The sequence below is a fragment of the Anopheles stephensi genome, chromosome 2 (assembly GCF_013141755.1).
Source record: "Anopheles stephensi strain Indian chromosome 2, UCI_ANSTEP_V1.0, whole genome shotgun sequence".
Classification (NCBI taxonomy): domain Eukaryota; kingdom Metazoa; phylum Arthropoda; class Insecta; order Diptera; family Culicidae; genus Anopheles; species Anopheles stephensi.
The window spans coordinates 73479457-73491628 of NC_050202.1; the positions used below are offsets into that span (position 1 = coordinate 73479457).

The 12172-nt window shown below is 44.2% G+C and overlaps 5 protein-coding genes and 1 long non-coding RNA gene across 6 annotated transcripts; 3 read left to right on the forward strand and 3 right to left on the reverse strand.

Annotated features, from left to right (window-relative positions):
* The first annotated feature begins 372 nt into the window (after positions 1–372).
* Positions 373–2630, forward strand: LOC118504257 (S-adenosylmethionine mitochondrial carrier protein homolog). Its single transcript, XM_036038486.1, has 2 exons — positions 373–1612; positions 1682–2630. The coding sequence occupies exons 1-2, from the start codon at positions 1541–1543 to the stop codon at positions 2480–2482; spliced, it is 873 nt and encodes a 290-aa protein (XP_035894379.1). The 5' UTR covers positions 373–1540; the 3' UTR covers positions 2483–2630.
* On the reverse strand, positions 2540–3948 carry LOC118504260. The gene is made up of 2 exons (XM_036038489.1): positions 3238–3948; positions 2540–3161 (listed from the first exon to the last, which is right to left on the reverse strand). Exons 1-2 carry the CDS (start codon positions 3409–3411, stop codon positions 2925–2927), a joined length of 411 nt encoding a protein of 136 aa, XP_035894382.1. The 5' UTR covers positions 3412–3948; the 3' UTR covers positions 2540–2924.
* A 128-nt stretch (positions 3949–4076) lies between these two features.
* LOC118504262 (single-pass membrane and coiled-coil domain-containing protein 4 homolog) lies at positions 4077–5036 on the reverse strand. The gene is made up of 2 exons (XM_036038491.1): positions 4764–5036; positions 4077–4540 (listed from the first exon to the last, which is right to left on the reverse strand). Exon 2 carries the CDS (start codon positions 4496–4498, stop codon positions 4316–4318), a length of 183 nt encoding a protein of 60 aa, XP_035894384.1. The 5' UTR covers positions 4499–4540; positions 4764–5036; the 3' UTR covers positions 4077–4315.
* A 73-nt stretch (positions 5037–5109) lies between these two features.
* On the reverse strand, positions 5110–5958 carry LOC118504261 (mitochondrial import inner membrane translocase subunit TIM14). Its single transcript, XM_036038490.1, has 3 exons — positions 5828–5958; positions 5523–5762; positions 5110–5441 (listed from the first exon to the last, which is right to left on the reverse strand). Exons 1-3 carry the CDS (start codon positions 5828–5830, stop codon positions 5328–5330), a joined length of 357 nt encoding a protein of 118 aa, XP_035894383.1. The 5' UTR covers positions 5831–5958; the 3' UTR covers positions 5110–5327.
* On the forward strand, positions 5843–7418 carry LOC118504258 (40S ribosomal protein S3a). The gene is made up of 3 exons (XM_036038487.1): positions 5843–6402; positions 6615–6924; positions 7059–7418. The coding sequence occupies exons 1-3, from the start codon at positions 6062–6064 to the stop codon at positions 7215–7217; spliced, it is 810 nt and encodes a 269-aa protein (XP_035894380.1). The 5' UTR covers positions 5843–6061; the 3' UTR covers positions 7218–7418.
* Positions 7419–8481: 1063 nt separating this feature from the next.
* Positions 8482–12170, forward strand: LOC118504263. The gene is made up of 10 exons (XR_004905281.1): positions 8482–8540; positions 8834–8886; positions 9483–9538; positions 9759–9842; positions 10068–10117; positions 10398–10450; positions 11047–11102; positions 11323–11406; positions 11632–11681; positions 11972–12170. It is a non-coding gene; the product is annotated as an uncharacterized LOC118504263 (long non-coding RNA).
* Positions 12171–12172: the final 2 nt, after the last annotated feature.

Below are 12172 nucleotides of genomic sequence, written 5' to 3' on the forward strand. Positions count from 1 at the left end.
GTCCGTGAGTCGAATACCTGTTCCGGTTGGATTGGGGGGGTTTAAAACGTCCTGACGACCGGTACAGCATCACCAGTCTCCGGACAGCAGTTGTACTGAACGATCATCAGCAACATCCCACGAGCAAAATCAAATTGCTGCATTAAGATGGCGGACCTATCAGCTACCTTCCAGCGTACATCCCCGTTCCGGACCCCGATTCGTGCCGGTGGCAAGCTGAAGAAGCAGAAGCAACTTACGACCGATGTGCCACCGTTGGCCAGACATCTTCTCCGATCGCTTAACAACGATAGGCGGAACTCGCTGTCGAGACGGGTGACGCGGGTCACCGTCGGGCAAACGGTTCGGCGTGATTCCTGTCTGCTGGAACAATCCTGCCTAGATCAGTTTGACGATAGTTTCGTACTCGAGCTGGACGGTGCACGGCCACTGACGCCACGCAAATCGCCACACCTGTTGCGCCGCGGCTCGTTTACTCGCTTGAGCAAGATCAACCGCCAACCTACCACGATCGCTGCTAGCAAGCTGGCGGCTACCGGAGGACTGTCCAGCATCATTGCGGGAAGTTTTGCCTCATCGCGCAAAAAGTTTGTTGGCGTGCGTAAACGCGTGCTGAGGCTTATACCGCGTCGCTCGTCGTCGCCGGGGTACAGCAAACTGTGAGAGCAAACGGTGTATTATGGTGCTGCGTGATACCTCGTAGAAGGGGGGGAGCTACCTTTGAAGCAGAGTGTTTTCTTCTTCTAGAGGGAAGATTATTTATTTCGACAGACGGCGAGCTGTTGGGGGTATAGATAGGAAATAGTTTGGGAGAGATAGTTAAGACTGTTAAGACAAAAGATAAATAGGTTCAAGTGCGGTTAGACATAAGCGTGTTCGGGAATAAGACTAGAATCAGACCAAAAAAAACAACTTATAAATACGATATACCATCAAAGTTGCGTGATGAACATTGAGCAAGCTTTTAGATCAATTAGCATCTGACTGATCTCTAGAGGGGTCACGAGAAAGGTGAATAACAAATCAGTTTATGTGCGTCACAACAAGCAAGGGGTAAATAGGGGCAATTGGTTATAAAATATAAAATGTGTGATGCGAAATATTCATTACAGTGTTGGCTTTCAAACCATGTGTATTTTACTAAACACAAACAAAATTAGTCAAAGGAAATAGCTGCATTTTTTAGCTATAACTAGTTCCGAATAACGAATTTCCGTAACGTTATATTTAAATCGTTCAATGTGCTTTGGTTACCCGCCACGAGAGGGCGCTTGATATAGTTTGTCTTCGCCGTGGTTCATTCCCCGAACGCGCGTTCATTTTTTGACAGTTCTCAACAGATGTAAACAAACAACGCGTTCCCGGTACTGTTTGGTGCAAAAGTTACAGGATATCGTGTTAGGGACCGGTGTGGAGAATCGTTGTCTTCCACAAGAATTATAAAATAAACATCGTTATTTAGTTAATGATCTAGTTAAAACTCTGTGTGCTGGTGGGAGAGCGTTGAGCCTGGCAGTTGGGCAAAAACACGTGCGACGAAATGGAACTGGAGGAAGCCACCATCACTGCACCATTGGGCGCTACCAAAAACATTTACTGGTCATCGTTAATCGTAACTATTCTTTCTATCGTTCGCCTTAAGTTTCCAGTTTTACTATTTGAAACCGCTTTTCTTCCGCAGGCAGGTGGTGTGGCCGGCCTGGTAGTGGACGTTGTACTATTTCCCATCGACACCATCAAAACACGTTTGCAGAGCGAGCGAGGGTTCGTCGCTTCCGGTGGATTCCGCGGTGTGTACAAAGGGATTGGCCCAGCGGCAGCCGGCAGCGCCCCAACGTCGGCACTCTTCTTCTGCACCTATGAAAGTATGAAATCACACCTTCGGCAGTATGCCACCAGCAACGATCAGCTACCGTACGTGCATATGGTGTCGGCCGCTGCTGCCGAAGTTGTGGCCTGCCTCATCCGTGTCCCGATCGAAATCGCCAAACAACGGCGCCAGGCGCTACTCCACAAGGGCAATGCATCGTCGTTGGAAATACTGTACGGAGCGCTCCGGAAGGAAGGCATCCGGAAGGGGCTGTACCGTGGTTTCGGTACGACGGTGTTACGCGATGTGCCTTTCTCGCTGATACAGTTCCCGCTGTGGGAGTACTTCAAGCTACACTGGACTGAGGTGACCGGTACCGCGTTAACACCCCTCTCGGTGGCGATTTGTGGTGCGATATCCGGTGGTATTGCGGCCGGCCTTACAACGCCACTCGATGTGGCGAAAACACGCATCATGCTAGCGGAACAGCTCGAAAGCAACCGGATGGGTGGCATGGGCCGGATACTGCGCAACATCTACCGGGAGCGTGGGATTCGTGGTGTGTTTGCTGGGTTCGTTCCACGGGTAACGTGGATCACGCTCGGTGGTGCCATCTTTTTCGGCATGTATGACCTGACGTTACGCTTCCTGAACGCGAACGACGACCGGTGAAGGCAGCAGCGTTTGGGAGGCGGACCAAGGTACGTAACCAAAGAACACAGCGTTTAGTTAATTCAGTAATGAAATGTTGGATGTAATCGAACATGGTGTAGATGAACAAATGTATCGTAATGGTACACAACCAAATCCGTAGAACGTACCCCTAAATGTTTCCAGTTTTTCCTGTTCGGCGATATCACAAATTCCTACCGGGAGCTGCCCGTATCTGTAATCCGTATGTAGCTAACAAAAAAATAAGCGGACGTTTTGCTTATCATCGCGGTTCCGATGGACCACTGGGCCATCGTATTTTCTTTGGCGTGGCGGCAGGTGATGCATTGCTTGAGGGGGAGTATCACCACAAAACCCTTTGCTTCACTAGTACCTATTCTCTAATCACTATCGAGCTAACTCTGAATGGCGCACACAAAGTGGGACACATTGCTTAATTGTATTAAGCAAACAACTCGCGACTGCCACCCCCGTACCTGGTGGGGCTCGTGAACGGCGAATTCCCACCCGATCCGTCCTCAAACTGTGATTCGTCCAGCCGAAGTTTGCTGCCTTTAAGCAGATGATCCGTTTCGCGGTCCTCTCGCTCGTCGTCCAGATCGGACGAATCGAAACTGAAGCTGGGCACGTAGCTGTACTTGGACCGAATCTTATGGCGACGCCTTGCCATCAAGTAAACCTACGCCAATGGCATAAAATGAGTATTAATACCACCAACCCATCCACTGTGCTTATCAATCAGGCACACTACTTACCACGACGGACAGTAACATAACCGTAACCAGCACAGCCAACGGTATGAACAGGAAGTACAAATTATCCGAACGGTCCGGATATCGTTTCGCGATATTGATCGATCCTTCCGTAACCGGTACGGATGATTCTAGCGTGACACTCGGAACCGATTGATTGGCGGTGGCGGAATCCATCTTTCCCTGCTTCCCGGACGCTCCTCGTTGCTTTGATTTTCCCCCCGGAATAACAATCACACGGTACTAACCTACTGCGATCAATGTTGCATTTCACCTCGGACTCTCTTCGCGCGTGCCTGTACCCGCGTCCCACTCTCCAAACAAAGTAAGCCGTGTGTGTATGTTTGTTTTGTATTGCTCGGATGCACCTTCTAATTCAATTAGGTACGCGGTCAGGGTGCGCGCGTGGTGTTCCTGTTGCTGCTCCTGCTGTCTCTGTGTGTGGAGTGTGTGGTGCGCTATGCACCGAAGCTTTTCTTTCTCCTTTTCAATCGTTTTGCTTACTTGCATCTTATCGGAATGCGAGGAAAAGTGACATTTCTCTCTACGCCGTGTGTGAAGATAAGGAAGTGACATTTGCCAAATGCGTGTTGAACGCCCGGATAAAATCTGCCTTTAATTTCCCTTTCGGGCGAAGCTGTTCCCCTCGGTTTTGGTGTGAGTGATAAAGTAAACAAAAATCTGTTGCAGTTTACTTAAGTTGGGAGCGTGGTTGGCGAGAGTGCTGCACTGCATTCGTTATCTGGTTTTTTTGGTGGGTTCGCTGTTGATGAAGCTTTTTCTGCCACTGTTTATGTGTGTAGTTTTCGGATCACACGACGAATGAAACAGGCGTTTAGCAGTTAGCGTGTAAATATAGACCGTTCTTATATATATATTCACAATAAACTGTAAATATAATCCTTTTGTGCGATCAAACGGTTATTTAAAAAAATATTGCAACGTAATAAGCTGGACCTTTCGTCGGGTACACACCACACAGACAGATAGTCCCGGTTTGTTCCACATCACGAATAAACAAATTTAAAAAAAATATATACGAGGACATTCCCTGTCCCCCCATCATTGTCGCTCCCCCACACTAAAGCTCTTCGTATCGTGGGCGAGTTTTCAAAAATACGTACACCACTATGCACACAAAAATCACTCCTATCGTAGGGAATACTATCGTTTTCATCTGTTGCTGAATTTTCAAATTTTCCTCCTTTCGCTCCTGGCGCTGTTTGCGCGTTTCTTTCGCTTGTCCACCGCGTAATTTTCTCATCTTTTCGTGTCGCTAATGCCGACTCCTTCTCGAATGATCGTCCTAAAAATTAAACACAATTAAAGAACATCGATGTCCATTATGAAGATTGATAAGCAACGCCGGGTGCTATTGGTTCACCCGTACATCGGGGGCTTTACGGTACGCTTCTAGAATACAGCGAATAGTGCCACGCTGGAATTTTTTGAATACCGGCATATTCGCTCTTCTGTCGGCAGCTCGGCAAATATGCGTATTGCTCCGATGAAAGGGGAAAATTGCTTACCGTAAAGAGAAAATAAACAATAAAATGCAGCAAAACACGTTGGAACACTAGCGATGTATCACAGCTGTTGTTTTAGGGGCAGTGCTTTGTAAAACGATGCGAATCGGAATAATCGGGCACCTGTGCGTGTAGCGGTACTTTTTTGTGATGTGTTGTACTTCATCAGTCAGTTTTATAAACAAACCGTGGCGGATGCTGTCAGCTGTTTTTAGAACAGTGGCGTTTTAGTACCAATGCTTGTACTAAAACGCGTCTGATGAAATCGTTTGTTATTTTGCTACTAAATTTGCATGATTTGGAATTTATGGATAAAATGTTTTTAAGCGCAGATAAAACTTCGTCAAGGTTACATTTTCGCAGTAAGTTTAACTTCTTACGAAGAACCGCATCCCCCAACCATTCATTTCTTCAAACCATTCCTCCATTCCAATTTTGGTTCAAGTGCTTTGTTTCGATAAACAAGTAACTTTACTTTAACTTTAATATTGCTACCCTTTGTTACGCTACCATAAAGCCAGTTTCTTTGTACAATTTTAAACCACAGTTTCTGTGCTACGATAACCTTTACTTCGCGTTATCGAGAAAATCCTTTGCCTCATTGATCTTTGCAGCCAGGTACGGTGAACCGCCACGGTCAGGATGATTCAGCAGCATAATTTTCTTGTGCGCATCCTTTACCTGTAAACGATCAGAAACGTAAGTGATTAGTATCAGCGATTCTTGCGGGGTAGTTTTGAACAAACCAAGGATTGTGCCCACCTTTATCTTGGATGCAGATGGGCTTACGCCGAGAATTAGCGATGCTTCGCGTTTGTTCATTTTCGGCTCAAACCCTCCACGATAGTACTTCGAGTTGGCCATCATTTCCGCATCAAATTTGGGCAGATTTTTGAGAGCTTCCTGCATTTTCGTCGCAGCATTCGGCATTTGGCGCATCAGAGCTCGACCACCGTATCCTACCACGGCCAGGCCCAAACCGGCCAGAATGATTGAGGAAGTCTGTGTTAAGAAGGGGATGGATGGATAATTTCCATGTGGGACAGCGAAAAATTCAATTTCTTTACCATTATTTAGCTGATTTCACAACGCGCTCGAGATTACGTGCCTTTTGCTGAAAATTGTAAACAAAACTGCGATCGCTCAATGTGATGAAACTGACAGCATCCGCTGTCACCGGGAAGGTGCTGTCAAAGGTAAAGTGACAGGCACCGGACAATTGCAGTTCAGTGGCTGCTGTCGGCTGTCAGGAGCTGTCAACGAGCAGCAACTTCCGTTCTTTTTGATCGTGAAGTGTAACCATGGCGGTCGGCAAAAATAAGGGTGTCTCTAAAGGAGGCAAGAAAGGCTCGAAAAAGAAGGTTGTGGATCCGTTCACGCGCAAGGACTGGTACGATGTGAAGGCCCCGAACATGTTCAAGAACCGCCAGGTCGGCAAAACCCTGGTAAACCGTACCCAGGGCACGCGCATCGCTTCCGACGGTCTGAAGGGCCGCGTGTTTGAGGTGTCGCTGGCCGATCTGCAGAACGAGCCCGATGCGGAGAGATCTTTCCGCAAGTTCAAGCTGGTGGCGGAAAGCGTCAATGGCCGCGACGTTCTTACCAACTTCCACGGTATGGACCTGACGACCGACAAGCTCCGGTAAGTGCCGAAAAATCCGGGGTGCCATTGAGTGAGTATGTGTGTGTGGATGCGTTCGTGCGTGTGTGTGTTGTTGCCGCGTCGTCATGTGCCGATAGACAACAAATGCGGCTTTCACCTGGTTCCGATGCAATGGCCGCGGTCGCACATGTTTCAACACGAATCTCGGCCTGTAATGCTAACGCTCTCTTTCATCCATCGCCTACTTATAGATCCATGGTGAAGAAATGGCAAACCCTGATCGAGTGCTCGGTCGACGTTAAGACCACCGACGGTTTCATGCTGCGCGTGTTCTGCATCGGATTCACCATTAAGGATTCGATGTCCCAGCGCAAGACCTGCTACGCGCAACACTCGCAGATCAAAAACATCCGCGCCAAGATGACGGCAATCATCCGCCGTGAGATCACCAGCACCGATCTGAAGGGTGTCGTCGAGAAGCTGCTGCCCGACTCGATTGCCAAGGATATCGAGAAGGCGTGCCAGGTCGTGTACCCGCTGCACGATGTCTACATCCGCAAGGTAAGAGCATTCGTTCGGCGCGTTTAGTTCTAATGAGGCCAAGTGAGGCCCTGAAAGTGTCTGTGTGTGTGTTGCGTCTGTGGTAAAATTGTCGTCCGTGTGTTACAAATGCTGCGCCTCTCTCCGGTTTTCAGGTGAAGGTGCTGAAGAAGCCGCGATTCGATCTGGCTAGTTTGATGGAGCTGCACGGTGATGGTGGTGGCAAGGCTGCGGAAGTGTCGACCGGTGCTGCTTCCGGTGTCGTCGTGGACCGCCCAGAAGGCTACGAACCACCAGTACAGACGTCCGTTTAAGCATCATCTGTCGCGATGGTTTGAGGGTTGCGGTCGCGTGGTCGTGAAAGATGCCAGCACGCCATCCGTCTGCTGGACGTGACGGTGTGGTTTGGCTCGTATAAAGCAGTAAAATTTCCAACAAGAGAGCTGGTGGGCAGGAATTAAGAGAGAGAGGAAGAACCATAATACAACATCCGAGAGCGTTGTGTACACACAGGAGAATTGTCTCTTTATTTTGGCAGCTTCAGTTCCTTTTCCTCCCTGAAAGAAATCCGTCTTTTGTTTTAGCATATGCAGATGTAACCTTATGTCACAGTCCTACCACGCTCTGGTACGTATCGTTGGACAAAAAGGTTGCGAAATCTATCTAACACACATTCTTCCCTGCTTTCTAGGTTATTCTGGACATGGTCGTTACTTGCCCACCGAAGAAAGTTTGGAGGCTTTTGTATCCGGAAAAGGGAAAGGTAAGTTGAACATAAGTTAGTTAACTTTAGCGCTCCCGTGTATGTATTAGTTAGTATCTTGTTAATGATGAATGTTATTTCTCGTCTCTGAATTCCTGTAATCTTGAACGAAAACATTAACTCTGTCTGAAATTCAATTCGAACCACAAGAAGCTAATAATTGAACGCGATAAAAGCGATTCGAGAATTAATACTCTGTTTTTATCTTTTTTTTTTACAGATTTTTTTCAATTTTATTGTGGTGAAGATTGTCGCGCTACTGTCGAACTGGATGCAACAGTGCAGCACTCATCACCCTCCAACAAAAGGTATGTGAATCGGTGTAATATTCCTGCGACAACGCTCCATATCACTCGTCCCCCTTTTTTATGATGATCTGACCCACCCAGCTCTCTGATACAAACGTGAAAACAAAAACGGTTCCACAATATCCTACGCTTATTTAAGCAATTTACTGATTGCTCCCGTTACTCAGAATCATCGAGATGCTTTTTCAAAGAACATTTCTAATTTACGTTTTTTTTGTGGCACTTTTTACAGGTATCATGCACAACAAACCGAACCGAAGCGCGGTGATGGAACATAAGGCAGTCTGAACCCTGTAAGTTAAAATTATTGGTAGTTTTGCATAATATCTTCAAGTTCCGTTGTTCTCATGATGATAAACTTACTCAGCTCACTTTGAACGAAATATGAAAAGATTTTATCCCATTATTTCCTACGCATTCAAATGGTTCTGATACAACTTGCTTCTTAACCGTACTGATAGTCTCGCATGAAGATTGTTGGCACTTAATAATAGAATTTTATTCGTTTTACAGATACTGCAACGCGTCGTGTGTCTTAAAGGGGTCAACTTCTCCCGCTGCAAAAGGTGTGTATTTATGTCATCAATTTAGAGCATTGTTCTATTAGAGTATTTGTTATATATGCGTAAGTGCATTGTTTTCCATCGAATTTTAAACCTTCCATGATGAAACAGATGACGAGACTGAGAGTACGATTTTGATACAACTTCAGCCACACTGTCGCATTCTGCAGCAGTTTGATGTTAAAGAAATTTTACTAAAGATGTCATTATGGCCCTGAGACCTGCATTCGATAATGCTGCATTGATTGCAACCGAAGAAACGCAATACTAATTTATATTTTTCGCTTATTTTACAGGTAGCAGATTGTTTGCGTCTCCCTAAACCACGCATCGTGACTTTGTTTTACTGGTAAGTCTTTATTTTTAAACCGATTTTAAATCTTTTACGGCGTAACATGAATGCTTGTTTTCCGGGCTTAACTGGGCTTGTTGACAATCAAAGTTGGCGGCGACTTTTTTAGTGGCTGGCTGGTTGTTTAGCTTTGTCCCTGCCAACTTGATGCTTTCTTTCTTGAGTATCCATAGTGAAAGACCACTCACTTCACTCAATGCCTATGTTTACTTGATCCATCCATTTTATTAGTTTCACTTTAATTGTCTTCTACGGGAGTAACCTCACTTTCGCCCAGCTTATGCACTACTTGGATAACTAAATGAGCAATGTTTCTCTGATCAGCTCTTGAGACCTTGAACGATATGGAAAGAGGGTAGACATTTCCCCTTCTTCTTGGAGTAATTTTTGCCCTGTGGGGGCAGACCTTCTCCCGTCCTTTATTTGTAATGCCGATTTCATCCAGCTCTCTCCTCGATGCAAATTTGAGGAATTGTACCCTATTTAATCCTAACTTTTTATTTAATTGAAATCGTGATGGAGATATTGTCGAATAACCAACTTGCTGTGAAGTGTTGATGTTAATTGAAGTTTAATTTCGTTTTTTTTTTCAGCGGACGTACATTGTCTTGACAACCATCGACCCGGGCTACATGCAACAATCTCAAAGGTAAGAATAGCTTAAATTTTCCAGTAAAAGACATTGAATCAAGTTTCTATGATGATTTGACCCACCCAGCTCTCTGATACAAACGTGAAAACAAAAACGGTTCCACAATATCCTACGCTCACTTAAGCAATTTACTGAATGCTCCCGTTACTCAAAATCTACCAGATGTTGTTAAAGAACATTCCTTAATTATGTTTTTTTGTTTGTTTTTTTTTTACAGATTAACTGCCATGCACTACGAACCCCGAACCGGAGGGCTTTGCTTTGGAGTGTGGTTGTATGGAACATAAGGTCGCCTCTAAGTGTAAGTTAGAATTGTTGGTAGTTTTACGTCATTCCTTCAAGTTCCGTTGTTCTCATGATGATAAACTTACTCAGCTCACTTTGAACGAAATATGAAAAGATTTTGTCCCATTATTTCCTACGCATTCAAATGGTTCTGATACAACTGGCTTCTCAACAAACTTTTCGCTTCTGTTAAACGTCTATTTGCCCGCTCGTATTAAAGGGATTTTCTTTCTTTTTTCAGTTACTTCAATGACGTATGATACATGGGCAAAATTACTTTCGCTGCAAAAGGTGTGTATTTATTTCATTAATTTTTGGGCATTTTTATATTAGAGTGTTTGTACTGAATTGCAACGATTGATATTAAACCTACAATGATGAAACAGATGACGAGACTGATAGTACGATTTCGGTACAACGTCAGCCACACTGTCGCATTCTGCAGCAGTTTGATGTTAAAGAAATTTTACTAAAGATGTCATTATGGCCCTGAGACCTGCATTCGATAATGCTGCATTGATTGCAACCGAAGAAACGCAATACTAATTTATATTTTTCGCTTATTTTACAGGTAGCAGATTGTTTGCGTCTCCCTAAACCACGCATCGTGACTTTGTTTTACTGGTAAGTCTTTATTTTTAAACCGATTTTAAATCTTTTACGGCGTAACATGAATGCTTGTTTTCCGGGCTTAACTGGGCTTGTTGACAATCAAAGTTGGCGGCGACTTTTTTAGTGGCTGGCTGGTTGTTTAGCTTTGTCCCTGCCAACTTGATGCTTTCTTTCTTGAGTATCCATAGTGAAACACCACTCACTTCACTCAATGCCTATGTTTACTTGATCCATCCATTTTATTAGTTTCACTTTAATTGTCTTCTACGGGAGTAACCTCACTTTCGCCCAGCTTATGCACTACTTGGATAACTAAATGAGCAATGTTTCTCTGATCAGCTCTTGAGACCTTGAACGATATGGAAAGAGGGTAGACATTTCCCCTTCTTCTTGGAGTAATTTTTGCCCTGTGGGGGCAGACCTTCTCCCGTCCTTTATTTGTAATGCCGATTTCATCCAGCTCTCTCCTCGATGCAAATTTGAGGAATTGTACCCTATTTAATCCTAACTTTTTATTTAATTGAAATCGTGATGGAGATATTGTCGAATAACCAACTTGCTGTGAAGTGTTGATGTTAATTGAAGTTTAATTTCGTTTTTTTTTTCAGCGGACGTACATTGTCTTGACAACCATCGACCCGGGCTACATGCAACAATCTCAAAGGTAAGAATAGCTTAAATTTTCCAGTAAAAGACATTGAATCAAGTTTCTATGATGATTTGACCCACCCAGCTCTCTGATACAAACGTGAAAACAAAAACGGTTCCACAATATCCTACGCTCACTTAAGCAATTTACTGAATGCTCCCGTTACTCAAAATCTACCAGATGTTGTTAAAGAACATTCCTTAATTATGTTTTTTTGTTTGTTTTTTTTTTACAGATTAACTGCCATGCACTACGAACCCCGAACCGGAGGGCTTTGCTTTGGAGTGTGGTTGTATGGAACATAAGGCCGTCTCTAAGTGTAAGTTAGAATTGTTGGTAGTTTTACGTCATTCCTTCAAGTTCCGTTGTTCTCATGATGATAAACTTACTCAGCTCACTTTGAACGAAATATGAAAAGATTTTGTCCCATTATTTCCTACGCATTCAAATGGTTCTGATACAACTGGCTTTTCAACAAACTATTCGCTTCTGTTAATCGTCGATTTGCCCGCTCGTATTAAAGAGATTTTCTTTCTTTTTTCAGTTACTTCAATGACGTATGATACATGGGCAAAATTACTTTCGCTGCAAAAGGTGTGTATTTATTTCATTAATTTTTGGGCATTTTTATATTAGAGTGTTTGTACTGAATTGCAACGATTGATATTAAACCTACAATGATGAAATAGATGACGAGACTGATAGTACGATTTTGATACAACGTCAGCCACACTGTCGCATTCTGCAGCAGTTTGATGTTAAAGAAATTTTACTAAAGATGTCATTATGGCCCTGAGACATTTGATACACCACCATCTGTTGTAATTTTGGTAAATACGTTGAAAAATACTAACTATGTTTTTTTTGTTGTTGCTATTTCACAGGTAGCGCCACGAATCGTCTCGCGACTTTGTTTCAGGTGAGTTTTAATTTTCAAACCGTATCGTTTTACAACACTGCTAGTGTAAATGGCGATGCAGGCACGATATCTGCTCTTAAGGGAAGGTGCCGGTATTAGAATCAAAATCACAAAAAAAGAACCAATAAATGCATATTATGCGTTATCAGAAAAAGGAAATAAGATG